The sequence below is a fragment of the Zea mays genome, chromosome 3 (assembly GCF_902167145.1).
Source record: "Zea mays cultivar B73 chromosome 3, Zm-B73-REFERENCE-NAM-5.0, whole genome shotgun sequence".
NCBI classification, from domain to species: domain Eukaryota; kingdom Viridiplantae; phylum Streptophyta; class Magnoliopsida; order Poales; family Poaceae; genus Zea; species Zea mays.
The window spans coordinates 182964470-182991722 of NC_050098.1; the positions used below are offsets into that span (position 1 = coordinate 182964470).

General features: G+C 46.1%; 1 protein-coding gene and 1 pseudogene across 1 annotated transcript; both read left to right on the top strand.

Moving 5' to 3' along the window:
- The first annotated feature begins 14862 nt into the window (after window positions 1-14862).
- LOC100383659 (uncharacterized) lies at window positions 14863-16857 on the top strand. The gene is made up of 2 exons (NM_001176303.1): window positions 14863-15700; window positions 16490-16857. The coding sequence occupies exon 1, from the start codon at window positions 15097-15099 to the stop codon at window positions 15682-15684; it is 588 nt and encodes a 195-aa protein (NP_001169774.1). The 5' UTR covers window positions 14863-15096; the 3' UTR covers window positions 15685-15700; window positions 16490-16857.
- Window positions 16858-22401: 5544 nt separating this feature from the next.
- Window positions 22402-23566, top strand: LOC109945159 (uncharacterized; annotated as a pseudogene).
- Window positions 23567-27253: the final 3687 nt, after the last annotated feature.

Here is a 27253-nt window from a genome sequence, read left to right on the forward strand (position 1 = left end):
GGTGAGCTTCCCCAGCGCGCGTAGCCCCACCTTCGCATGGCTCCCTTGGCTCGGTTGAGTAGGCCATGGCCATGGCGTGCGACGTCCTCAAGCGTGGTTTCCCCTCCCCCTGTGCTCGGCCGACAACAATGGACCCTGCGCGCGGCGGCACGGCCTGCCAGCACAGTGGCACGACCAGTCAGTGCAGGCAGCCCTTGCTCTCCCAGGGCGGCGCCCAGGCCGAGCTAGCCCCCCTGCAGTCCCCATGGCGGCTGGTGTTCATGCATGCGTGGGCTGTTGCAGAGAGGGAGAAGAAATGCCACGCTCGATCCCACCTCTTTCCAATACTCTGTGGCTAAGTTTGGTGTGGCCTAGTGTGTGACTTGTTCGTAACCAATACAATTCCGCCACATCACTTTAAATCCGCGAATGGCTAATTACATGTTAGCTCTTGTGTTATAAATATGTTTTGTTTTGTTCCGGTTGAGTTAGATTTGTAACGTCGTTGCCCACATGTTTTAGTTGAATAATTAATTGTTGGTTTGTTCGAGGGTTATTAAAATAACAATTTGATTAGAATGAGCCTATAGTTTTAACTTGTGCTTTTATAAATATAAATGTTAATTAGCTTGATTAATACTAGCTTAAATACTTTTAATTAATTATTTGTTTGTTGTTCGTGCGGTTTGCGTGTCATCGTTCTGTTCGCGCACGTCATCATGCGTCAGTCGCACATGGTCACGCGTTGTCGTGTGCGCTGCCCGTGTGCTCCTTTGCGTGTGCCGCGCACGTTGTTCACGCGTGTTGTTCGCACATCGCGTTGTTCGTGCGTCGTTCGCGTATGTCGCACGTGCTCTTTCGCGTGTCGCGCGCTACACGCGATATTAAACTGTTTGATTATAATCACTCATGTCAATAAATTAACTATTTGTTTAATCGTCCATTATTAAAATATTAAGTTAGTCAAAACTAAGTAGTAGATATTATTTATATTTGAGAAATGTCGGATTAAATATTCTAATTAATGTTTGCTTAGTGTAAACACGCTAACCCCTCGACCGTAGCTTCAACTATCGCGGTTCTTTTCCTCGCATAATCGTAGAAGCGCTCTCTATTTTATATTTCTTGCTTTTATAATATTTTATCTTGTATGGTGTAATGTTCTTAAGTAAGTATGTGTTTGCTTGTGCTTGCTTGTATTCGTTGCGCGTCGCGAATAGACTGCGATCCATTTCCGAGCTTTGAGGAATCGAAGTCAAGCTTCGGCGACCATGTGATCAAGTTCTTCGAGTTCTACGAGGTTGAAGACCCTAAGCAACAGTTGGTTGGTGAAGTCAAGTGTCCCTTGACCCATTTATGTCCTACTCATTTCATAATTCACTCCCCGCATTTACACAATTTATACCTAAGGATTGACTAGCTTTTGTTTATCTTATCCTTGTTTACCTATATGGGTTGGGTTATTTTGGTTTAGCTTTATGCTACTGCTTCACATTAATCAATGAACATGATGAGATTATTTATGATACGTTGTTTTCCCTTTTGATTATGATGATGATATTGTGACATTTAAGGGGACTCGAGCGGTTTCTCGAGTGCCTCTCCGTAAGGACTGGTTCGTTGGATGACCATCCGGGAAAACAGTGCAACCACGAGGGTGGTATGGGACGCCCTTGGCTAAGTAATTAGGGAAGTCTTATGTTGGGTGCTGGTTTTGGTCATTGGGGAACATAGGCATCTGCTATGGCTCCTATATTCTCGCTCAGGGATTTTGGTACGGGCGTCGTCCCACGGTTTTTTTCCTGAGGGAAGAGGTATAGGTTTTGGTACGCTAGATGGTCTCTATGGCAATGGTGGCATCTGTTATGGCTCCTATAATCTCACTCAGGGATTTTGGTACGGGCATCGTCCCATGGCTTTCCCTGAGGGTAGAGGTATAGGTTTGGTACGCCAGATGGTCGCTATGCAATGGCCATTTTCAACATTCGCATAGTGAGGACCCTAGGGAAAGGCCACGTAGTGAAACCTTGCCTACTCACCTTGGAAGTGTTTAAGGGTCCATACAACCCGAGGTAAAAAATGATCATGGCTCATGGGTAAAATGTGCAACCTCTGCAGAATGTTATGAAACTGGTAGTTTTTATTATTACTAATGTATGGACTTGTGCCTGTGCATGAGTACTATTCTCGTTTCTTTACTATCGTTGATGCTTCCATAAATATATAATAGTTTATTTTCACACGGATGTGTTCGTGTTTTACTACTAAAACTACTTATGTTCCAAACGAACTTAAAAGACAATTTGACTCGATACAGACAGTCTACTTGGTTTACCATCAAAATTTGTCATACATAAGATTTGGCAAGCAACAATTAGACAAAAAGGTCATCATAGATTTAATAAGACAAATATGAGACCCTAGTAAGTTTTAGGCTTTGTTTGAGTGCACTAGAGTTAATAATTAGATGCTAAAATTAATCAAAGACATCCAAATGGTCAACCTAATAGTTTAGCTATTAGCTTCTCTTAGTTGAAAACATCCAAACTCTCCAAAGAGATAGTCTAGTTAATACACCCTTAACTACCTATTAGTTCATTAGTTGGTCCAACCTAACTAAAATCAGCTAATAGTTAGCTAACTAATTTTATTAAGAGTTTTTAGTCAGCTAACTATTAGTTTTAATACATTTAAACATGCATTTAATAACCAACTAAATAAAAGCTACAATCATAGCTTGATAAATCTTTAATTTGATATATTTTGGAAACCAAGCGGGTTAAAATCATAGCTTACTAAATTTTAACCTTTGATTTAATATATTTTGAAATCCAACTAAACAAGCAAAAACCATAGCTTGCAAATCGTTGGTTCGATATATTTTGAAAAAAAAACAGTCATGGCCAAAATAGATAGGTGGTTGAGTCGCCGCTGACCTACTGCTGCCAGATAGCCTCATAAGTCACGTCCCTCGTCTCAATGAGAGTAAGTATAATAAGATGTTATATGCTAGCTAAATGTTGAGGTAGAGGAGAGAGTAAAAGCATGTTGTTAATTTATAATCAGTTTTGACATAAGAAACAAGAAACTTTATGATAGAGATATATGAGATCCTATATTAATACCGAAGAGCTAACCACTGTACGGATGGACTAAATGATAGGTTGCAAGGATCTTTACATCTAGTAGTTGGTTATATTATTAAACTTGCTCTACGGGGCTAGCAATTTTGGGTTTCGGCGTCATAAGGTCATGGCACAAGTGTATACAATGGTGCATAATTAGGGACTGTTTGGGAACTATGTTTCTCAAAACCACAGTTTAATGTATGCTATGATATAACTATGATATATTTTACATCAGTTCAATTTAACACCTGTTTGAAGACATGATATTTTAGTTGTAATGTTGGAGAAGAGAAAATTGTAGCTGCGTGCGAATAAAAAACTTCGGTCTAGACCATAAAAATAATGTTGTATTGGCAAAACCATGATTTAAAATACAGAGTTTTTGTATGTGTCGGTGTTTCGACCCCGGGGGGTCCCTGGGCCGACGAGTAAAATTGTCGCTGCGTGTCCCAGCCCAGATGGGTTGGCGCGAGATGGAACACAAGGGGGGAAGAACGCGGCTCGTGTTATCCTGCGCCAGGGGGATGCGCTTGCAGTAGGGGTTACAAGCGTTCGCGAGGGAGAGAGAGTGAGCCTGTTCGTCCTCCCGTCCTCCCGCGCGACCACCCTCTCGAATGAGGGCCCTGGACCTTCCTTTTATAGATGCAAGGAGAGGGTCCATGTGTACAATGGGGGTGTAGCTATACGCTAATGTGTCCGGCAGAGAGGAGCCAGAGCCCTATGTACATGCCAACGTGGCTGTCGGAGAGGTGCTAGAGCCCTATGTACGCGGTGTCGTGGCCGTCGGAGGAGCACTTGAGCCCTGTAGAAGCACAACTGTCGGGGCTGCTGGGACCTTGCTGACGTCTCCTTGCTTCCGTAGGGGGCTGAGAACCGCCGTCGTCATGGACGCACGCGGGGAGCCATCATTACTTGTTACCGGGGCGAGCCTGGATGGGACGTCGGTCCTGTTCCCCCGTAGCCTGAGCTAGCTAGGGGTAGGGTAATGATGTACCCCCTCGTGGCATGGTCGGTCCGAGCCCAAGGTCGGGCGAGGCGGAGACTCCTCCTGAGGCCGAGGTCGGGCGAGGACGCGATTCTTCCCGAGGTCGAGGTCGAGGCCGAGCCCTGGGGTCGGGCGAGGCAGAGACCACCTTCCGAGGTCGAGGCCGAGGCCGAGCCCTGGGGTCGGGCGAGGCGGAGCTTCCTGTTGCGCCTGAGGCTGGACTTAGCTGTTGTCAGCCTCACCCTGGCGGGTGGCACAGTAGTCGAAGAGGGGCGAGCAGCGCTGTTTTCCTGTCAGGTCGGTTAGTGGAAGGGCGAAGTGACTGCGGTCACTTCGACCTTGCCGATTGAGGCACGTGTGTCAGGATAAGGTGTCAGGCGATCCTCGCATTGAATGCGCCTGCGATGTGGTCGGTTGGTGAAGGCGAGTTGGCCAAGGTTGCTTCACAACGAAGCCTGCCCGAGCTGGGCTTTGAACGAGTCGAGGGTGCGCCCGCTGCTTGAGAAGGCCCTCGGGCGAGGCGTGAATTCGCCTGGGACTACTGTTCCCGCCCGAGGCTGGGCTCGGGCGAGGCGAGATCGCGTCCCTTGAGTAGACGAAGCCTTGACTTGAATTGTGCCCATCAGTCTCTGCAGTTTGTGCTGATGGTGATTACCAGCCGTGTTTAGGAGTGTTGGGGTACCCCTAATTATGGTACCCGACAGTAGCCCCTGAGCCTCAAAGGGAGTGTTGGTGCTCGCTTGGAGGCTTTGTCGCACTTTTTTGCAAGGGGATCGGCCTTTCTCGGTTACACTTTGTTCCGGTGGGTGTGCGTGAGCGCACCCGCCGGGTGTAGCCCCCGAGGCCTCGGAGGAGTGGTTTGACTCCTCTGAGGTCTTAATGTCTTTCGTGATGCCTCGGCCAATCTGGTTGTTCCCTCATGCGATCTGATTGCAGCCCGGGTGCATGGTCAGGTTCCAAGTTCTCAGGCTGGTTTGTTGACGCTGTCAACGGTTTGGCCATAGCCGAGTTTGCGAGAGCAGCCCCCGAGCCTCTGCACGGAGCGAGAGGACGATCAAGGACTGTCTCGACTTTTATCATACGCCCCTTCATCGCCTTTCCGCAAGGAGGAAGGGGGGAAGCGCCATGTTGCCCTCGGAGGGCGCCGAACATGGTGTCACCAGTGAGTTGCTAATGGGTGATCCGAGTGGACGACCGTGCCCCGTTCGATAAGGGTCAGCTAGTGGCCCAGAGGCGCGCTCCAAAAGTACTTGCAGGTGATTTGCCGGACCAGGTTCCGTTCGATAGGGTCCGAGGGCTCGATGCCTCCCTCTGATGGGATTCCATTACAAAATCACTCCTGCTGGTCTCGGAAATGTCCTAGGGTACCTCGGGAGCGTAGCCCGAGCCTCAGCCATGTAACGGACGTACCCAGAGTCATCCCTCGCTTTGCGTGCTCTGAGGCGGCTGTCGAACCCTTCCGAGGGGCCAGCCTTTGAACCCCTGATCAGTAGTGGGCGCGGAGCCCGAGTGCTCTGGGGCGGCTGTCGAACCCTTTCGAGGGGCCAACCTTCGAACCCCTGATCAGTAATGAGCTTGAAGCCCGAGTGCTCTGGGGCGGCCGTCGAACCCTTCCGAGGGGCCAGCCTTCGAACCCCTGATCAGTAGGAGGGCTCAGGGCCCGCTTCCTTTGTGGAGAAGGATCCCTTTCGAAATATCCCCTTTCCCGGTCCCTGTAGCAAGAGAGAGAAAGGGGAAGAGGAAAAGGATATGAATTTAAACGGTGTGGCGCACCTTTTTTGACGCGGTCATCATGGCGGAGGTGAAACGTCGCCCGCTTCGCCTGCCAAAGGTGTCGCTTGCCTTGCCGCGGAGTTAATGCGACGGGACGAGTGGTTCGTGGGGCGGTCGTTGCACGAGCCGTTCGAGGAACGGAACACGGGCGCGTCGTCTTCACGCCGTGGGAGAGGGCTCCCCTGCTGCTCTAGGAGGGGACGTGAGCCTACAGACGATTTGACTGCTGCTTCCGCTCGCCTGCTGACGCCATTACTGCCGGCCCACTTTTGGCCATATCGACCGTCGCGCCTCCTCCCGTGGCTGACTGACCCGTGATCGATGTGCTCGATTGGCACTGTTGGGCCACGCGCAGGGTTGCCTCGAGTCGCGGCACCGGTTCCGCAGTCGAGGAGGCGCGGCATTGGCGCAAGTGGTGGTGCAGTTTCTTGCACGTAGTAACCGGCGCGCCGGTTACATGACGTGTGGGCCTGGGCCTCCATGCTGGATGCGACGAAGTCGAAGGGGTGCGCCCCTGTGGTGCGGTTTGCACGCCACCTGCATGGCGGTCCGCCCTTTCAACCGCTGGTTTCGGCGAGGATGGAGGAGTGCTCATAACCGCGAGGCGGTTACACGCTCCGCGAGCGGCGGTTTGGCTTCTTCTGTTCCGGGCCAGCTTGCATGACGCATGGGACCCAGCCCCCGTGTCGTAGGGGGAGGACCCTGGAGCACGTCGGTGAAGACTTAGTCCGCGACGCCTGAGGACGCGAGTGGGGAGAGCCGCCTTTAAAAAGGGATCGACCCCCCGGGCGGTAGCCATGCCTTCGCACTCCCCTCGTGCATCGCGTCCTTCCACCTTTCGAGCCCCCGGACGGGGAGCGCCCGTGTTGCCTTCGTCTTGTTGTTGGAGGAGTGTGACCTCACGGAGGTTGGCACCCTTCAGCCATCGCTCGGCTTCAAGGATTTTCATCAGGCAGCCCGGCTGCATTCCCTCACCGATGGTCACCCAGGATGGTGACCACCAGTTCGATGGTGGGGAGAAGCAAGCCGGGCTGCGGCCTCTGCCCCGCCCTCAGCTTCAAGGATCTTCATCATCCTTGCTGTGGCGGGGGGCGAGCCGAGCCGGAGTTCTACCTCCCGCGTGGGCCGGCGGGCCACCTCCTCCTTCAGTGTTGGGGGCCTTCGGCTTCCGAAGGTCCTCAAAAACATGATTTGACAATGTTTTCCAAGAGAAATATGTAAACAGGTACCTTCGAAGTTAGATTGCGGGTATACAAAAGCACGGTTAAAGACGAATCTTGACTGGGATGAAAGGCGATCACGACGAAGGATAAGACGATCACGAAGCTATGTGCAGAAAAGCTTCGGCATAACGGCAGAAAAGGGGAACCGACTTAAAGATGAAAAGCCAAATTAGACCTCGAAGAATTACTATAGAGTTATTGTTAAGTATAATGGGTATTAATGTAATTTTGCATGGGCTGCGACCCGTACCTATAAATATGTGAACAGTATTCCTGTACTGTTCACGCTGATTTGGCATTTGCTTTTGCATCACACCTGTATTCACATTCCTTCAAGCCGAAGGTACATTTGTAATTTACCGTTGTTTACATAAGTAATATAAGTAAAAATAAATCAATAACAATGTTTACAGAGATTATGTTATTTTCTGTATTCTGTGTTCGAATGTTCTTTATCTTTTATCATGATCATGAAGGTTTGTCCTTCATGACCTTCGTCCAAAGTCCATTATATCCGAAGGGAAATAATGATTCAAAAGGACGAAGGGTTTTGATATTTAACATTTTGTGTTGCCTTGTTCTTGATTCATAGCATTTGAGAACAAGTCCTCAACATTGGCGCCCACCTCCGTTGAACTCACTTCCATTTCTTGAGCTTTTGAACACCTTCGTCATGCCGCCGAAGAAAGCTTCAGCGATAGGGCTGCCACTCTGCAGCCGCTGGACCCCAATCAGGACGTCCTTTCTCTTAGGGAGGCCCGAAGCCAGAAGAGGAAGGCCACCAGTCCAACGCCTCCGGAGGACGACTTGGACCAGGAAATCCAAAACCTGGAGATGCTCCAACAACAGGTGCAACGAAAGAAGGAGAAGATGGCTCGTCTAGCTGATCTTCAGAGGCAGATAGATGAAGCTTCGGAAGAGGTTCGTCATCTTGTTCAGGATGACCAGAACCGAAGGCCTCCGCGCAGAGAGCTCCATCAGGAGGGTTTCTACAATGAGGATGACTGGTATGAAGATTTCCATCATGGAAATTTTGCTTTTGATGATGCTTCTCCTCTATCAATAGAATTGCAGGCTACACCATGGCCCCAGTCTTACAAGCCACCTCAGCTCCCCATGTATGACGGTCATTCAGACCCGAAGCAATTTTTGATGAGCTATGAGGCAACCATATCTTCGTATGGTGGCAATACGGCAGTCATGGCAAAGTCTTTTGTCATGGTCATCAAGAGTGTTGCTCAGACTTGGTACTCCTCTCTTCGACCAGGGACAATTACTTCATGGCAAAAGCTGAAGGATATGTTGATAACTAGCTTCCAAGGATTTCAGACAAAGCCAGTCACCGCTCAGGCTCTATTCCAGTGTACCCAGGACCACGAAGAATACCTTCAGGCGTATGTCCGAAGGTTTCTGCGTCTGAGGGTGAAAGGGAATTAGGCTTTCACCTAGTCCCTAATTAATTTTGGTGGTTGAATTGCCCAACACAAATAATTGGACTAACTAGTTTGCTCTAGTGTACAAGTTATACAGGTGCCAAAGGTTCACACTTAGCCAATAAAAAGACAAAGTATTGGGTTCAACCAAAAAGCAAAGGGACAACCGAAGGCACCTCTGGTCTGGCGCACCGGACTGTCCGGTGTGCCACCGGACATGTCCGGTGCACCAGAGGACTCCGACTTCAAACTCGTCACCTTCGGGAAATTCCAGAGGCGACTCCGCTATAATTCACCGGACTGTCCGGTGTACACCGGACATGTCCGGTGCTCCAAGGAAGAGTGGCCTCCGGAACTCGCCAGCCTCGGGATTTCACTTCAGCTGCTCCGCTATAATTCACCGGACTGTCCGGTGTACACCGGACTGTCCGGTGTAACAGCGGGGCAACGGCTATTTCGGCGCCAATGGCTACCTGCGACGCATTAAATGCGCGCGCTGCGCGCGCAGAGGTCAGGCACGCCCATACTGGCGCACCGGACAATCTACAGTGCATGTCCGGTGCGCCACCGGACATCCAGGCGGGCCCAGAAGTCAGAGCTCCAACGGTCGGAACCCAATGGCTTTGGTGACGTGGCTGTCGCACCGGACATGTCCGGTGTGCACCGGACTGTCCAGTGCGCCATCGAACAGACAGCCTCACCAAATGGCTAGTTTGGTGGTTGGGGCTATAAATACCCCAACCACCCCACATTCAAGTCATCCAAGTTTTCCACTTCTCAACTACTTACAAGAGCTCTAGCATTCAATTCTAGACACACCAAAGAGATCAAATCCTCTCCAAATTCCACACAACACCCTAGTGATTAGAGAGAGAGATTTGCTTGTGTTCTTTCGAGCTCTTGCGCTTGGATTGCTTTCTTCTTTCTTGATTCTTTCAATTGGTATCAAAGCCCGGTGCTTCATTAGAGCCTAACCGCTCGAAGTGATGTCGGGAGATCACACCAAGAGGGAGATGGAGACCGGCGACAAGCCCACTACGAGCCAAGGGAGCACTTCATCAGAAGAGTCCCGCACCAAGAGGAAGGAGAAGAAGAAGGACTCCTCCAAACGGAAGGAGAAAAGATCTTCTTCTTCTCACCACAAAGAGAAGAAGGAAAAATCTTCTTCCCACAAGTCGCATCGGAAAGGCGACAAGCACAAGAGGATGAGAAAAGTGGTCTACTACGAGACCGACACTTCATCAACATCGACGTCCGACTCCGATGCGTTGTCTGTAACTTCTAAGCGCCAAGAGCGCAAGAAGTTTAGTAAGATCCCCTTACACTATCCTCGTACATCTAGACCTACTCCATTACTTTCCGTTCCATTAGGCAAACCGCCAACCTTTGATGGCGAAGATTATGCTAGGTGGAGTGATTTAATGAAATTTCATCTAACCTCACTCCACAAAAGTATATGGAATGTTGTTGAGTTTGGAGCACAGGTACCATCCGTAGGGGATGAAGACTATGATACGGACGAAGTGGCCCAAATCGAGCACTTCAACTCTCAAGCTACAACCATACTCCTCGCCTCTCTAAGCAAGGAGGAATACAACAAGGTGCAAGGGTTGAAGAATGCAAAGGAGATTTGGGACCTACTCAAGACCGCGCACGAGGGTGATGAACTCACCAAGATCACCAAGCGGGAAACGATCGAGGGGGAGCTCGGTCGCTTCCGTCTTCGCCAAGGGGAGGAGCCACAAGATATGTACAACCGGCTCAAAACTTTGGTGAACCAAGTGCGCAACCTCGGGAGCAAGAAATGGGATGACCACGAGGTGGTTAAGGTTATTTTGAGATCACTTATTTTCCTTAACCCTACTCAAGTACAATTAATTCATGGTAATCCAAGGTATACACTAATGACTCCCGAGGAAGTAATTGGGAATTTTGTGAGCTTTGAATGCATGATTAAAGGATCAAAGAAGATCAACGAGCTTGATGAACCCTCCACGTCCGTAGCACAACCAGTGGCATTTAAGGCGACGGAGGAGAAGAAGGAGGAGTCTACACCGAGTAGACAACCAATTGATGCCTCCAAGCTCGACAATGAGGAGATGGCTTTAATCATCAAAAGCTTTCGCCAAATCCTCAAGCAACGGAAGGGGAAGGATTACAAATCCCGTTCCAAGAAGGTTTGCTACAAGTGTGGTAAGCCCGGTCACTTTATTGCAAAATGTCCATTATCAAGTGACAGTGACAGGGATAACGACAAGAAGGGCAAGAGGAGAGAGAAGAAGAGGTACCACAAGAAGAAGGGTGGCGATGCCCACGTGTGCCGCGAGTGGAACTCCGACGAGAGCTCCACCGACTCCTCCTCCGACGACGAGGACGCCGCCAACATCGCCGTCACCAAGGGACTCCTCTTCCCAAACGTCGGCCACAAGTGCCTCATGGCAAAAGACGGCAAAAGAAAGAAGGTTAAATCTAAATCCTCCACTAAATATGAATCCTCTAGTGATGATAATGCTAGTGATGAGGAGAATAATTTGCGTACCCTTTTTGCCAACCTTAACATGGAACAAAAGGAAAAATTAAATGAGCTAATTAGTGCCATCCATGAGAAGGATGATCTCTTGGACTCCCAAGAGGACTTCCTAATCAAGGAAAATAAAAAGCATGTTATGTTTAAAAATGCTTATGCTCTACAAGTTGAAAAATGTGAAAAATTGTCTAGTGAGCTAAGCACTTGCCATGAGACCATTGATAACCTTAGAAATGAAAATGCTAGTTTAATTGCTAAGGTTGATTCTCATGTTTGTGATGTTTCAATTCCCAATCTTAGAAATGATAATGATGATTTGCTTGCTAAGATTGAAGAATTAAACATCTCTCTTGCTAGCCTTAGAGTAGAAAATGAAAATTTGATTGCTAAGGCTAAAGATTTTGATGTTTGCAATGTTACTATTTCCGATCTTAGAGATAAAAATGATATATTACGTGCTAAGATTGTTGAACTTAATTCTTGCAAACCCTCTACATCTACCGTTGAGCATATGTCTATTTGTAATAGATGTAGAGATGTTGATATCAATGCTATTCATGATCACATGATATTAATTAAACAACAAAATGATCATATAGCATTATTAGATGCTAAAATTGCCGAGCATAACTTAGAAAATGAAAAGTTTAAATTTGCTAGAAGTATGCTCTATAATGGGAGACGCCCTGGCATCAAGGATGGCATTGGCTTCCAAAGGGGAGACAATGTCAAAATTAATGCCCCTCCTAAGAACTTGTCTAACTTTGTTAAGGGCAAGGCTCCCATGCCTCAGGATAACGAGGGTTACATTTTGTACCCTGTCGGCTATCCTGAGAACAAAATTAGGAGAACTCATTCTAGGAAGTCTCACTCTGGCCCTAATCATGCTTTTATGTATAAGGGTGAGACATCTAGCTCTAGGCAACCAACCCGTGCTAAATTGCCTAGAAAGAAAACTCCTAGTGCATCAAATGATCATAGCATTTCATTTAAGACTTTTGATGCATCTTATGTTTTGACTAACAAATCCGGCAAGGTAGTTGCCAAGTTTGTTGGGGGCAAACACAAGGGCTCAAAGACTTGTGTTTGGGTACCCAAAGTTCTTGTTTCTAATGCCAAAGGACCCAAAACCGTTTGGGTACCTAAAGTCAAGAACTAAAATTGTTTTGTAGGTTTATGCATCCGGGGGCTCAAGTTGGATACTCGACAGCGGGTGCACAAACCACATGACAGGGGAGAAGAAGATGTTCTCCTCATATGAGAAAAACCAAGATCCCCAACGAGCTATCACATTCGGGGATGGAAATCAAGGTTTGGTCAAAGGATTGGGTAAAATTGCTATATCACCTGACCATACTATTTCAAATGTTTTTCTTGTAGATTCTTTAGATTACAATTTGCTTTATGTATCTCAATTATGTCAAATGGGCTACAACTGTCTCTTTACTGATATAGGTGTCACTGTCTTTAGAAGAAGTGACGATTCAATAGCATTTAAGGGTGTGTTAGAGGGTCAGCTATACTTGGTAGATTTTGATAGAGCTGAACTCGACACATGCTTAATTGCTAAGACTAACATGGGTTGGCTCTGGCATCGCCGACTAGCCCACGTTGGGATGAAGAATCTTCATAAGCTTCTAAAGGGAGAGCACATTTTAGGACTAACAAATGTTCATTTTGAGAAAGACAGGATTTGTAGCGCATGTCAAGCAGGAAAGCAAGTTGGGTCTCATCATCCACACAAAAACATCATGACAAGTGACAGTCCACTAGAGCTCCTACACATGGATTTATTCGGCCTGATCGCTTACATAAGCATCGGCGGGAGTAAGTACTGTCTAGTTATTGTGGATGATTATTCTCGCTTCACTTGGGTGTTCTTTTTGCAGGAAAAATCTCATACCCAAGAGACCTTAAAAGGATTCTTGAGACGAGCTCAAAATGAGTTCGGCTTAAGGATCAAGAAAATTAGAAGCGACAATGGGACGGAGTTCAAGAACTCTCAAATTGAAGGCTTCCTTGAGGAGGAGGGCATCAAGCATGAGTTCTCTTCTCCCTACACTCCACAACAAAATGATGTAGTGGAGAGAAAGAATCGAACTCTATTGGACATGGCAAGAACCATGCTTGATGAGTACAAGACATCGAATCGGTTTTGGGCCGAGGCGGTCAACACCGCTTGCTACGCCATCAACCGGTTATATCTACACCGAATCCTCAAGAAGACATCCTATGAACTCCTAACCGGTAAAAAGCCAAATATTTCATATTTTAGAGTTTTTGGTAGCAAATGTTTTATTCTTGTCAAAAGAGGTAGAAAATCTAAATTTGCTCCTAAAACTGTAGAAGGCTTTTTACTAGGATATGACTCAAACACAAGGGCATATAGAGTCTTTAACAAGTCCTCAGGACTTGTTGAAGTTTCTTGTGATGTTGTGTTTGATGAGACTAACGGCTCTCAAGTAGAGCAAGTTGATCTTGATGAGATAGGTGAAGAACAGTGTAACACCCCAGGTGTTTATATTCCGCTCGACAACGAGTACGGATTTAAGCACGCAATATCAGTGGATAAAACGGATTTTTAAATTTCAATCATCTTCGCTTATCGCGATTTTAATATCGCATTTGTTTCGCCTATCGCGAGTTCGACTTTGTTTGTCCGGGCTCGTCCTAAATTTTCGTGCTGTTCGGAACATATTTATTCTGAAAATCGGTGCGTCCGGTGATTATTTAAAATTTATCGCTCGCACGAATCCGAATTCGGAAGCCCGACTCACTCGAACGAATTTATCCCGGGCAGATTAATTTGAACTCGACGACTAAAATATTCGGGGCGGAATAATTAGGATCGCGCGTCGTCTAAGTGAAAACGTGTGCGCGAATATGATTCAATTTATTCGTCTGCACGCTGTTTTGACGACGAAATCGCGTATACATTGCAGATCGGGTTTCGGCTAATTTCGATCGAATTACGTAGAACAAATTATCAGTGCCGAAATCAGTTTATTTCGGTCTGTCGTTTCTCGCCCGAATCCAAATCTTCGGATATAAGCGATTGTTAAATAATTTGATTCACCAAATCCGGAGAATGAAATATGTATTCGTGTAACGTGTCGGCCTGTGTACAGTGCTAAAAATCGGGATCAGTCGCAGGGTAAAAGGTCGAATTCGATGTACTCTTGGTCAGTCCGTTTATACCATGCCCAGAATAGTCACACAAGTTATCTAAACAAAATTTAGCCAAAATCGTTAGTCCTCGGATTTCTGTTTCGAGATTCGGGGGAATAAAATGTGTAGTTGAATAGCGTATTGATCCAATGTACATTGCTAAAAATACCAATTTAAAATATCTGTAAATCTCTGAAAATCTGAAAAAAAACAAAAGAAATTTAGTTTTGTTTATTGTTTTGGCCTTATCTTCCCACAGCTCTTTTTTATCTTAGTCGCTACTCTTCTTTTGGATATTTCTAGTCACCGTGTACGATTTGGATATTTCTAGTCACCATGTACGACAAAGATCCAAAGGAATATCACCAGCCACTGCATACGCTCTCTAATCCTCAGCACGTCAGTCGGCCTCATCCTCTCCTCCCAGCCGTGCCTGATTTTTTTGGCCGCCGCTCACCGCCGGTGGAGATTCCGCCGCCGTTCTCCTCTGGCGCGGCCTTATCTCCTCCCTCTGTGCTGATGCCGCGTGTTTCTCTCTCTCTCAGAGTTCCTTGCTGTTCTCTCTCTGTAAGATTTTTTTTCAGCCGCCTAGTTGTCCTCTTCTTTATCTACCTGCTCTTCTCCTCTGGCCACAGCAGTGTCGTGGGTGAGCTCAACCAGTCGCACGCACAGGGCCGCGCGAGGAGACCCTCTGCTCGGTTCCCTGCTCCTCGCCTTACCCCATGGCTGCGTCGCGCCCAGCCCATGCTCGCTAGACGAGCTCTCCCCAGCCGCGTTGGCTCCCCTGCTCGCCCCTGCTTCTCCCTTCGGCCAACCGGATCTCTCTCCTTCCCCGCGCGCAACCTTCTGTCGGCTTCCTGCTCCCGGGTCTGGAGCTTCCATGGCGTCGTGGTTTCCTATCTTCCATCCCCTTTGTTCCCTGCGCCCAAGTTTTATTTTCCCTTGCCATGGCCGCACCCCTCAAGCTCCTGCGCCGCGCTGGGCTCTCTGCTTGAGCGCGCGCCCCTGCTTCCCTGTTCTCTATTCCCGCGCCGGATTTCCAGCGGGCTCCCTCTCCCACGGTCGTCTCCTTCCCCTAGCAATTGGCTGCCGCTGCATCACGCCCAGAAAGCGCTCGACCACCGTTCCTAGCTTCGGCTTCTTCAGTCTGCCCCGGCTCGGCGCTTGGACACCGGGTCCACTGTGCTCATCCGTGCCCCGGACTCCATGGCGTTCTCGCCTCCATGCTAGCCCCAGCCGAGTCCTTTTTCTCATCGAGCTCGCCCTCAACTCGACAGCGTCGTCGAGCCCGTCATTTTCCTCGTCCAGTACTCGGGTGGCCTTGCCCGAACCGCGCTGCCATCTCCCAACCGTCTCCTTGTTGTCGTGCTGCCAGCACTCGCCCAGCTTCCTTGTTGGCCGCACGTCTACACTCTACTCCTACCGGATGTCGCGCCCGTCAGCCGGTCGTCGTTTAGGCAAATATTAAATCGAATTGAGACGTGGTGAGCTGATTCGCTATTTTTACTTACTACTCCCTCCGTTTCTTTTTACTTGTCGCTGGATAGTTTAATTTTGCACTATCCAGCGACAACTAAAACGAAACGGAGGGAGTATTAGTTTTATGATCGTGAAATAAGACGCTTGGTATGCTCATGAAATTTAAATTAAAAATACCAAGTGATGCGAGATGTGCTTCGATGAGTTTAGTTGTCGAGTATGTTCAGACTAGTTCTATTTTGCAGAGTGTGGTATTTCGGTAACGCGTTGGTTAAGTTTAGTATTTTAAGCCATTATCAATAAGTCTATTGATGTTAATTGTGTTCAGTGCGCGTAAGATGAAGTCGATATCCTACGCTAGTAGTTAGTATAATCTATGCTTGTCATCGTTAATTTTGTAGGATATTTTGGTAGTTAAATCTGAAATGTTTAATTGATTGTTAACATGTAAAATATATGAGGTGTGAAATTAAATTAAAACAATTCTTTGTGAGCGATAGGGCATAATTTATAAAGCGAGGGGTGAGTTTAGAAATTAATTAATTAACTGATAAGTGGTGTTTAGACTAATCATGACTAATGTGTATATATTATTGTTTCGTGATGTTTGCGTTAGATTCGGTTAATCTAGAGAAGTGAAATCATTGTGTAGTCGTATATTGATAACTAGAGTTTCCGTATGAAATAATACAAACGCCTCGCCGCTAGGTGTTTAATTCGTTGTCGTGTAGCCTTATTTAGGTTTGTGATATTCTTGTTTATATGCATTCATGTGCATTATGCAAACTATTTAGGTACGTTGATTAACCGCGTGCCGCAGAAAACGAGCGGAGTCGACCACAAGATGTCGCCGCGCGTGAGCTTCTCCACAAGATGGTGCTGATGAACGAACCAGAAGATGGATAAACTAAACGAGTGCCAAGGCAAAGGATGGTCGCCAAGTGGTCGCCACCTAACAAACACTAACCTAGTGTTTCTTCCAGGCAAGCCCCGGTGCATGCAACCCCTTCCTTGTGTTTTTAAATAAATTTTGCACACTTTAAGTCTAGTGAAATGTGCATTAGGTTTATAGGAGTTGCTTGGAAACCCTTTGATGCATTGCCTTCCTTGATATCCATACCTTTATAGATACTTCCTTGTGAAGTATCAAAATATAATTTACAAAAATGCTTAGCCCTGCTTAGATCTTGTGGATAGAGGTTGTCTTTTGCATTAATGCCTAGCTCAGGGGTTATCCTGAGGAAAGATGGCTTCTACCTGCAAGAATATTTTCATTAAGAGCATGGTGGGATCTTACTGCAAAGTTCCCTTTGATGCTCTTTTCATCCTAAGGAACACAAACAATCCTAAGGATGGAAGTACTTAAATCGGGACTTGGGCTAGGAACAGGTGATGCTCCGCCCAAGCTAGTTAAGGATTGGATGCGTATGTAGGCCTGTATGATCAAGGACTATCTTAACTAGCCACATGCCCTGGATATGGGACAGGGTAAGCTTGAACCCGGCTATTCCATACATGAAAAGACAATCGCGCACTGGGAGTGGAGAGATGGCGAGAGTGGCACGTACCCTCCTGGCAAAGGATCGCCTAAAAGGGGTGGTGTGCTCTCGGGTGGCGTGGACCTGTTCATGTAGTGGAGGATCCGTGGGAACGGTTGACATATGCAAGGGTTAAGTGCTACATATGTCGTGTGGTTAGAGATCCTCAGCTGAGTAAATCGATTCGGATCGCCGTTATATCCCCGGAGAGTGGAGACTTGATCGCTGCCCTGCAACCTAAGTCAGGATGTGAACCTCATGAATAAAAATGATGTTGTATTGATGAGATGGTGAAATTAGACCAGATGCAAACAGAGTCTATTAATATTTAATCTGGCACTAAAATATTGAAAGTAAGGACTCACTTTAGTAAGCTAATTCTGCAAAAGTATCTAAGTTGATTCTTGCTAAAGCTTCTCCTTGATTCCCAAATCCAGCATATCCTTGAGAGTCTTTTCTTTAGTCGGGTAAGTCTTGCTGAGTAATTCCATACTCAGGGTTTTATTCCCTGTTGTTTTTCAGGTTATAGTTTTGTGCTGCTGTTGATGGTGTTAAGTGCCGGTGGGCTCGGCCTTCTTATATAAGTATACCCCGTCTTTATCTTCTTATTGAGGATGGTCACTTGAGCTAGCATATATTTCAAAACTATAAATAATTTATAACAGTTCAAAGTTTCTTTCTTTGAATCACTGTAGTAATCACTCCGATCATGCACGAAGTAAAATTTTTGTAACTTGTAAAATTTGGTAATAAGATTTCCGCTGCAAAATATTGGTGTGTGTGATTTGTGTTACTTAATCCCGCGGTTCTGGTTGTAAGTGGTTTATCCGGTGTCCTTGGGGCAATCGGACGGATCCTGTTAAGTTATCTGGTGCACATGCATAGCAGTCTGAGGTCTTTGAGACAAGAACAGGTGCATGTGGGCCCAATAACTTGGGAGGTTCTGCCACAGCTGATATCGGAGCAGGATTAAGTATATACGGTCACATACATATTTTCAAAACAAAAGTTTTGGTTTTAGAAAACCTATTTTCAACTAAACACATTGTTTGGTTTTTAAAAACAGCTTTGAAAAACTATAATGCTAGCGACATCCTCTGTTAAGCCCTAAACTAAGGACTATCAGGTGGCTTATTTGAAAACTACTAACCCACAACCGAGTGGGTATTGCATACATGTGTATTGTTATTTTTAAGGCCATTCAGTTTTGAATGGATCGACGCTCAAGGTAAGGTGAGATGTGAGAGCATGACCGAACAACCATCGGTCTAGGGAAGTGCTTAATTGTAGCGCTTGATTATATACATGTTCCACATATGTATATATGAAGGCTGCGATGTGGCGTATTTACTTTTTCGGGAATTCAGTACCCTATGGATGTGTATGGGTATACAGACATGGGAATACTGAGAATTGTAATGTACTTGTAACGACGCACCTACGCTCAGGTAAGAAGGTAAGTTACCATAATGGGTTGCCCTATGGTTAAAGTGTGGCAACAGCGCCTTTGCGTGGCTCGGCGCTTAATGATGAGCTGGCCTCCATATAGCGATATATGGAGTATAAACTGTGATAAACTGTCATGTGTGAATTGCATCATTGGGAAATTGGGCTGTGATGGATTTTTCTGCAGGTACACTAACCTCGAAAACGTATGTGTAGCTGACGACTAGTAAAATACCGTGAGAATCATAAGTATGCCACCGGTATAGAACGTTATTGCCACATTATGTTGGCAAAAATCAGTGAGGACGTGTAGGACGAGCATGCATCCTGATTGTTGCATCATGTTTGTCACCTATACATCCAAAATGCTTCTCTCATCCTTATTCCAGAAACCAGTGATTGTAGATAATCTGGTGTAATGTTGAATTATGAACTTCGATGAAATAGGTGTCCTCCATTCTTTAGGTGACCTCTTAGGGTGCTTTATGTGCTTGCTCTTGTGCTTGATGTGTCGATAGAAGGTTAGTGACTTGTTTGCGTAAATCTAGAATTAGGCCATGTTCTTAGTTGGTGAACCGAGACCCAAATTTGAATTTACCATTATCGCTCCATGACCAAGCCCATGCAAATAAATGTGTAGATAATTTCTTTATTGGACATAAAGTGTATCCAAGCTTAAAACAAGAACCTCGAGTCATGTCTCCTTCTAGAACCATGCCCTTGTTCGATTGGCACAAGCTGATGTCCCTGATCTAGTTTGCCTGTTCTTAAGAATCATCATGTTGTTTTATCAACCTAACCTAGGAAAGACATGTCCACTCATTTTCTTGAATTTGATGCCTTTGGTTTCCCCACATCTATCGAAGGCATACCAATTCAATCTTGTGATTGTTTTCCCTCTGTATCTAATCTGATACTAATCCTTGATCTTGTAATCTCTATGATGGGCATAGAAATATGCTTGGGTCTGAATTAACAGTCTCCCATCATACTCCTTTCATCAAGTTTAGGTTATGGCTATGCCTTGTTCGTTTCATCGGGTCATAATCTATTTGGTTCTCTACTTGTAACCATAATTACAAGTGGAGTCTATTGTGTATATTGTCATCCTTGCTCAACCTATTGGTGTGGCACGGGATTTCTTATTGGTTACGTCTGGTAATGGTGTTGTGACTAAAACCGATGGTGCCGTGACGAAACCGAGGGCCTCCTGTGGACGATCGACACACGGTTGTGCTGCTCGGCACGCGCTGGTATCACAGTTAGTAGTTGTGATCCATTATGAGACTATATCAATGGGTTATCTTGGCACAATCTGTTTTTGCTACGTGGGATTCTATGTTGGTACCAGTTCGGTAATGGTGTCATGATTAATGACTTATGGTGCCGCAGCGAAACTAAGAGCCTCCTGTGAATGCGCACACAGGATTGTGCTACTCATCAGATGCTGGTATCAAGGTCTCTGGTCATGATCCATTATGGAACTACCCTAATATGTTATCTTCCGTAGATCCCTTCCTTGAAACGATTTTGGTGTTGTTTATCGAAATAATCAAGCAACATCTATCATCTCTGTTGGATCAAAAGGGCATACCACTTTCAGGTGTGGTCTCTTTTCTTTTGATCTTGGTAGTGACTACACATCCAAGTTCCCTTTGCATCCTTTGTGTAAAGGCGAATCCTTGAAGCTTTTTAGTGTTAGAAGACAACTGACTAGCTCTCAAAATGGAGATTGGCTTTCCCTGCTGCTGAGATGCAGGAGTTTGTTCATTCGCTCTTTCATTAATCCATGTATTCCCTAACCAAGTCAGTTCATCTCGCATGAAGAAACGGATGAACCCCATGGCCAAATGGATTTCTACCCAAGTGCATGACCTCTTTTTAGCAAATGTAAACTCTCGACCGTTGGCTTACCGATGGTACTGAGAGTACTTGCTCAATGTCAAAAGTAGTTCAACGAGTTGGTTTTATTAACTTGTAACTATATTGTGATCAAAGGTTGAGTTTAGGGATCGATTTATCGAGTTGTCTAAACCCACTTCGGTTCAACCCATCATAAGAAAGTTCTTACAAAAATCAAGTTAAATCGACTAATAACCACCTAATCATCGCTCTAGTCATGCCTCGACCGCCTCACGCATGCTTTTCCAGCGTGTGTGATCATGTCGAGCCATGCCTAGTGCTGGATAAAATGGACTGACTGTAAAGTCCGTATCTACAAACCCCTCCGCTGGTGATTCTCTTGAATCTACACCCTCTTTCGTGGACTTAATTCTCAGGTTAGCCACATGTTAACCGCGACAGTATTCAACATCCACACTCGTCTCGTGTGCTACGAGCTTATCGTGACCACTTGTTGGTAAACCTCTTTCTATGTGTTTTACTCAAGAGGTTGCAACTGATTCTGTTTGGGTAAAGTCGCATATCCACCGCTTGCTCAACAGACTCAGATAGTACAGTGTCATCAGAAAAAGCAAACTGCACACATGAAACCCTGTGTGTTCCTCTGGCAGATATCACCTCTATTGTTGGACATCTCTAAATTGGCCTAAGGCAATATATGTTATGTCCACTAGAGAAACAATATCCTGAGACACTCGCCTTTAATTGGAAATGTATCACGATTATTACTGATATGAACATGGGTTACATACTTCTCTACCCTTAGAAGTCTTTCGCTCCGAATCTCGGGACGAGATTCTTTTAAGGGGGGAGGGCTGTAACACCCCAGGTGTTTATATTCCGCTCGACAACGAGTACGGATTTAAGCACGCAATATCAGTGGATAAAACGGATTTTTAAATTTCAATCATCTTCGCTTATCGCGATTTTAATATCGCATCTGTTTCGCCTATCGCGAGTTCGACTTTGTTTGTCCGGGCTCGTCCTAAATTTTTGTGCTGTTCGGAACATATTTATTCTGAAAATCGGTGCGTCCGGTGATTATTTAAAATTCATCGCTCGCGCGAATCCGAATTCGGAAGCCCGACTCACTCGAACGAATTTATCCCGGGCAGATTAATTTGAACTCGACGACTAAAATATTCGGGGCGGAATAATTAGGATCGCGCGTCGTCTAAGTGAAAACGTGTGCGCGAATATGATTCAATTTATTCGTCTGCACGCTGTTTTGACGACGAAATCGCGTATACATTGCAGATCGGGTTTCGGCTAATTTCGGTCGAATTACGTAGAACAAATTATCAGTGCCGAAATCAGTTTATTTCGGTCTATCGTTTCTTGCCCGAATCCAAATCTTCGGATATAAGCGATTGTTAAATAATTTGATTCACCAAATCCGGAGAATGAAATATGTATTCGTGTAACGTGTCGGCCTGTGTACAGCGCTAAAAATCGGGATCAGTCGCAGGGTAAAAGGTCGAATTCGATGTACTCTGGTTCAGTCCGTTTACACCATGCCCAGAATAGTCACACAAGTTATCTAAACAAAATTTAGCCAAAATCGTTAGTCCTCGGATTTCCGTTTCGAGATTCGGGGGAATAAAATGCGTAGTTAAATAGCGTATTGATCCAATGTACATTGCTAAAAATACCAATTTAAAATATCTGTAAATCTCTGAAAATCTGAAAAAAAAACAAAAGAAATTTAGTTTTGTTTATTGTTTTGGCCTTATCTTCCCACAGCTCTTTTTTATCTTAGTCGCTACTCTTCTTTTGGATATTTCTAGTCACCGTGTACGATTTGGATATTTCTAGTCACCATGTACGACAAAGATCCAAAGGAATATCACCGGCCACTGCATACGCTCTCTAATCCTCAGCACGTCAGTCGGCCTCATCCTCTCCTCCCAGCCGTGCCTGATTTTTTTGGCCGCCGCTCACCGCCGGTGGAGATTCCGCCGCCGTTCTCCTCTGGCGCGGCCTTATCTCCTCCCTCTATGCTGATGCCGCGTGTTTCTCTCTCTCAGAGTTCCTTGCTGTTCTCTCTCTGTAAGATTTTTTTTTCAGCCGCCTAGTTGTCCTCTTCTTTATCTACCTGCTCTTCTCCTCTGGCCACAGCAGCGTCGTGGGTGAGCTCCACCAGTCGCACGCACAGGGCCGCGCGAGGAGACCCTCTGCTCGGTTCCCTGCTCCTCGCCTTACCCCATGGCTGCGTCGCGCCCAGCCCATGCTCGCTAGACGAGCTCTCCCCAGCCGCGCTGGCTCCCCTGCTCGCCCCTGCTTCTCCCTTCGGCCAACCGGATCTCTCTCCTTCCCCGCGCGCAACCTTCTGTCGGCTTCCTGCTCCCGGGTCTGGAGCTTCCATGGCGTCGTGGTTTCCTATCTTCCATCCCCTTTGTTCCCTGCGCCCAAGTTTTATTTTCCCTTGCCATGGCCGCACCCCTCAAGCTCCTGCACCGCGCTGGGCTCTCTGCTTGAGCGCGCGCCCCTGCTTCCCTGTTCTCTATTCCCGGCGCCGGATTTCCTGCGGGCTCCCTCTCCCACGGCCGTCTCCTTCCCCTAGCAATTGGCTGCCGCTGCATCACGCCCAGAAAGCGCTCGACCGCCGTTCCTAGCGTCGGCTTCTTCAGTCTGCCCCGGCTCGGCGCTTGGACACCGGGTCCACTGTGCTCATCCGTGCCCCGGACTCCATGGCGTTCTCGCCTCCATGCTAGCCCCAGCCGAGTCCTTTTTCTCATCGAGCTCGCCCTCAACTCGACAGCGTCGTCGAGCCCGTCATTTTCCTCGTCCAGTACTCGGGTGGCCTTGCCCGAACCGCGCTGCCATCTCCCAACCGTCTCCTTGTTGTCGTGCTGCCAGCACTCGCCCAGCTTCCTTGTTGGCCGCACGTCTACACTCTACTCCTACCGGATGTCGCGCCCGTCAGCCGGTCGTCGTTCAGGCAAATATTAAATCGAATTGAGAGGTGGTGAGCTGATTCGCTATTTTTACTTACTATTAGTTTTATGATCGTGAAATAAGACGCTTGGTATGCTTATGAAATTTAAATTAAAAATACCAAGTGATGCGAGATGTGCTTCGATGAGTTTAGTTGTCGAGTATGTTCAGACTAGTTCTATTTTGCAGAGTGTGGTATTTCGGTAACGCGTTGGTTAAGTTTAGTATTTTAAGCCATTATCGATAAGTCTATCGATGTTAATTGTGTTCAGTGCGCGTAAGATGAAGTCGATATCCTACGCTAGTAGTTAGTATAATCTATGCTTGTCATCGTTAATTTTGTAGGATATTTTGGTAGTTAAACCTGAAATGTTTAATTGATTGTTAACATGTAAAATATATGAGGTGTGAAATTAAATTAAAACAATTCTTTGTGAGCGATAGGGCATAATTTATAAAGCGAGGGGTGAGTTTAGAAATTAATTAATTAACTGATAAGTGGTGTTTAGACTAATCATGACTAATGTGTATATATTATTGTTTCATGATGTTTGCGTTAGATTCGGTTAATCTAGAGAAGTGAAATCATTGTGTAGTCGTATATTGATAACTAGAGTTTCCGTATGAAATAATACAAACGCCTCGCCGCTAGGTGTTTAATTCGTTGTCGTGTAGCCTTATTTAGGTTTGTGATATTCTTGTTTATATGCATTCATGTGCATTATGCAAACCATTTAGGTACGTTGATTAACCGCGTGCCGCGGAAAACGAGCGGAGTCGACCACAAGATGTCGTCGCGCGTGAGCTTCTCCACAAGATGGTGCTGATGAACGAACCAGAAGATGGATAAACTAAACGAGTGCCAAGGCAAAGGATGGTCGCCAAGTGGTCGCCACCTAACAAACACTAACCTAGTGTTTCTTCCAGGCAAGCCCCGGTGCATGCAACCCCTTCCTTGTGTTTTTAAATAAATTTTGCACACTTTAAGTCTAGTGAAATGTGCATTAGGTTTATAGGAGTTGCTTGGAAACCCTTTGATGCATTGCCTTCCTTGATATCCATACCTTTATAGATACTTCCTTGTGAAGTATCAAAATATAATTTACAAAAATGCTTAGCCCTGCTTAGATCTTGTGGATAGAGGTTGTCTTTTGCATTAATGCCTAGCTCAGGGGTTATCCTGAGGAAAGATGGCTTCTACCTGCAAGAATATTTTTATTAAGAGCGTGGTGGGATCTTACTGCAAAGTTCCCTTTGATGCTCTTTTCATCCTAAGGAACACAAACAATCCTAAGGATGGAAGTACTTAAATCGGGACTTGGGCTAGGAACAGGTGATGCTCCGCCCAAGCTAGTTAAGGATTGGATGCGTATGTATGCCTGTATGATCAAGGACTATCTTAACTAGCCACATGCCCTGGATATGGGACAGGGTAAGCTTGAACCCGGCTATTCCATACATGAAAAGACAATCGCGCACTGGGAGTGGAGAGATGGCGAGAGTGGCACGTACCCTCCTGGCAAAGGATCGCCTAAAAGGGGTGGTGTGCTCTCGGGTGGCGTGGACCTGTTCATGTAGTGGAGGATCCGTGGGAACGGTTGACATATGCAAGGGTTAAGTGCTACATATGTCGTGTGGTTAGAGATCCTCAGCTGAGTAAATCGATTCGGATCGCCGTTATATCCCCGGAGAGTGGAGACTTGATCGCTGCCCTGCAACCTAAGTCAGGATGTGAACCTCATGAATAAAAATGATGTTGTATTGATGAGATGGTGAAATTAGACCAGATGCAAACAGAGTCTATTAATATTTAATCTGGCACTAAAATATTGAAAGTAAGGACTCACTTTAGTAAGCTAATTCTGCAAAAGTATCTAAGTTGATTCTTGCTAAAGCCTCTCCTTGATTCCCAAATCCAGCATATCCTTGAGAGTCTTTTCTTTAGTCGGGTAAGTCTTGCTGAGTAATTCCATACTCAGGGTTTTATTCCCTGTTGTTTTTCAGGTTATAGTTTTGTGCTGCTGTTGATGGTGTTAAGTGCCGGTGGGCTCGGCCTTCTTATATAAGTATACCCCGTCTTTATCTTCTTATTGAGGATGGTCACTTGAGCTAGCATATATTTCAAAACTATAAATAATTTATAACAGTTCAAAGTTTCTTTCTTTGAATCACTGTAGTAATCACTCCGATCATGCACGAAGTAAAATTTTTGTAACTTGTAAAATTTGGTAATAAGATTTCCGCTGCAAAATATTGGTGTGTGTGATTTGTGTTACTTAATCCCGCGGTTCTGGTTGTAAGTGGTTTATCCGGTGTCCTTGGGGCAATCGGACGGATCCTGTTAAGTTATCTGGTGCACATGCATAGCAGTCTGAGGTCTTTGAGACAAGAACAGGTGCATGTGGGCCCAATAACTTGGGAGGTTCTGCCACAAACAGGCTCCGTGCATCGCGCTAAGGAACATGTCCGTTGGGGATGTGTGTCCTAAGGAATCCGAAGAGCCTCCAAGTGCACAAGATCAACCTTCCTCCTCCATGCAAGCATCTCCACCAACTCAAAATGAGGACGAGGCTCAAGTTGATGAAGGAGAAGATCAAAGAGATGAGCCACCTCAAGATGACGGCAATGATCAAGGGGGAGATGCACATGATCAAGACAAGGATGATGAACAACCAAGGCCGCTACACCCAAGAGTCCACCAAGCAATCCAACGAGATCACCCCGTCGACACCATCCTCGGTGACATTCATAAGGGGGTAACCACTCGATCTCGGGTTGCACATTTTTGTGAGCATTACTCTTTTGTTTCCTCTATTGAGCCACACAGGGTAGAGGAAGCACTCCAAGATTCGGATTGGGTGATGGCGATGCAAGAGGAGCTCAACAACTTCACTAGGAATGAGGTATGGCATTTAGTTCCACGTCCTAATCAAAATGTTGTAGGAACCAAGTGGGTCTTCCGCAACAAACAAGACGAGCATGGTGTGGTGACAAGGAACAAAGCTCGACTCGTGGCCAAGGGGTATTCACAAGTCGAAGGTTTGGATTTTGGTGAAACCTATGCACCCGTAGCTAGGCTTGAGTCCATTCGCATATTATTAGCCTATGCTACTTACCATGGCTTCAAGCTTTACCAAATGGACGTGAAGAGTGCCTTCCTCAATGGACCAATCAAGGAAGAGGTCTATGTTGAGCAACCTCCCGGCTTTGAAGACAGTGAGTACCCTAACCATGTTTATAGGCTCTCTAAGGCGCTTTATGGGCTCAAGCAAGCCCCAAGAGCATGGTATGAATGCCTTAGAGACTTCCTTATTGCAAATGGCTTCAAAGTCGGCAAGGCCGATCCTACCTTATTCACTAAAACTCTTGACAATGATTTGTTTGTATGCCAAATTTATGTTGATGACATTATATTTGGGTCTACTAACGAATCTATATGTGAAGAATTTAGTAGGATCATGACACAGAAATTCGAGATGTCTATGATGGGGGAGTTGAAGTATTTTCTAGGATTCCAAGTCAAGCAACTCCAAGAGGGCACCTTCATTAGCCAAACGAAGTACACTCAAGACATTCTAACCAAGTTTGGAATGAAGGATGCCAAGCCCATCAAGACACCCATGGGAACCAATGGGCATCTCGACCTCGACACGGGAGGTAAATCCGTCGATCAAAAGGTATATCGGTCGATGATTGGTTCACTACTCTATTTATGTGCATCTCGACCGGACATTA

Excerpts from the sequence above, each read along its gene's own strand:
- LOC100383659 (NM_001176303.1), top strand. The coding sequence starts at position 15,097 with ATGGCGTCGTGGTTTCCTATCTTCCATCCCCTTTGTTCCCTGCGCCCA.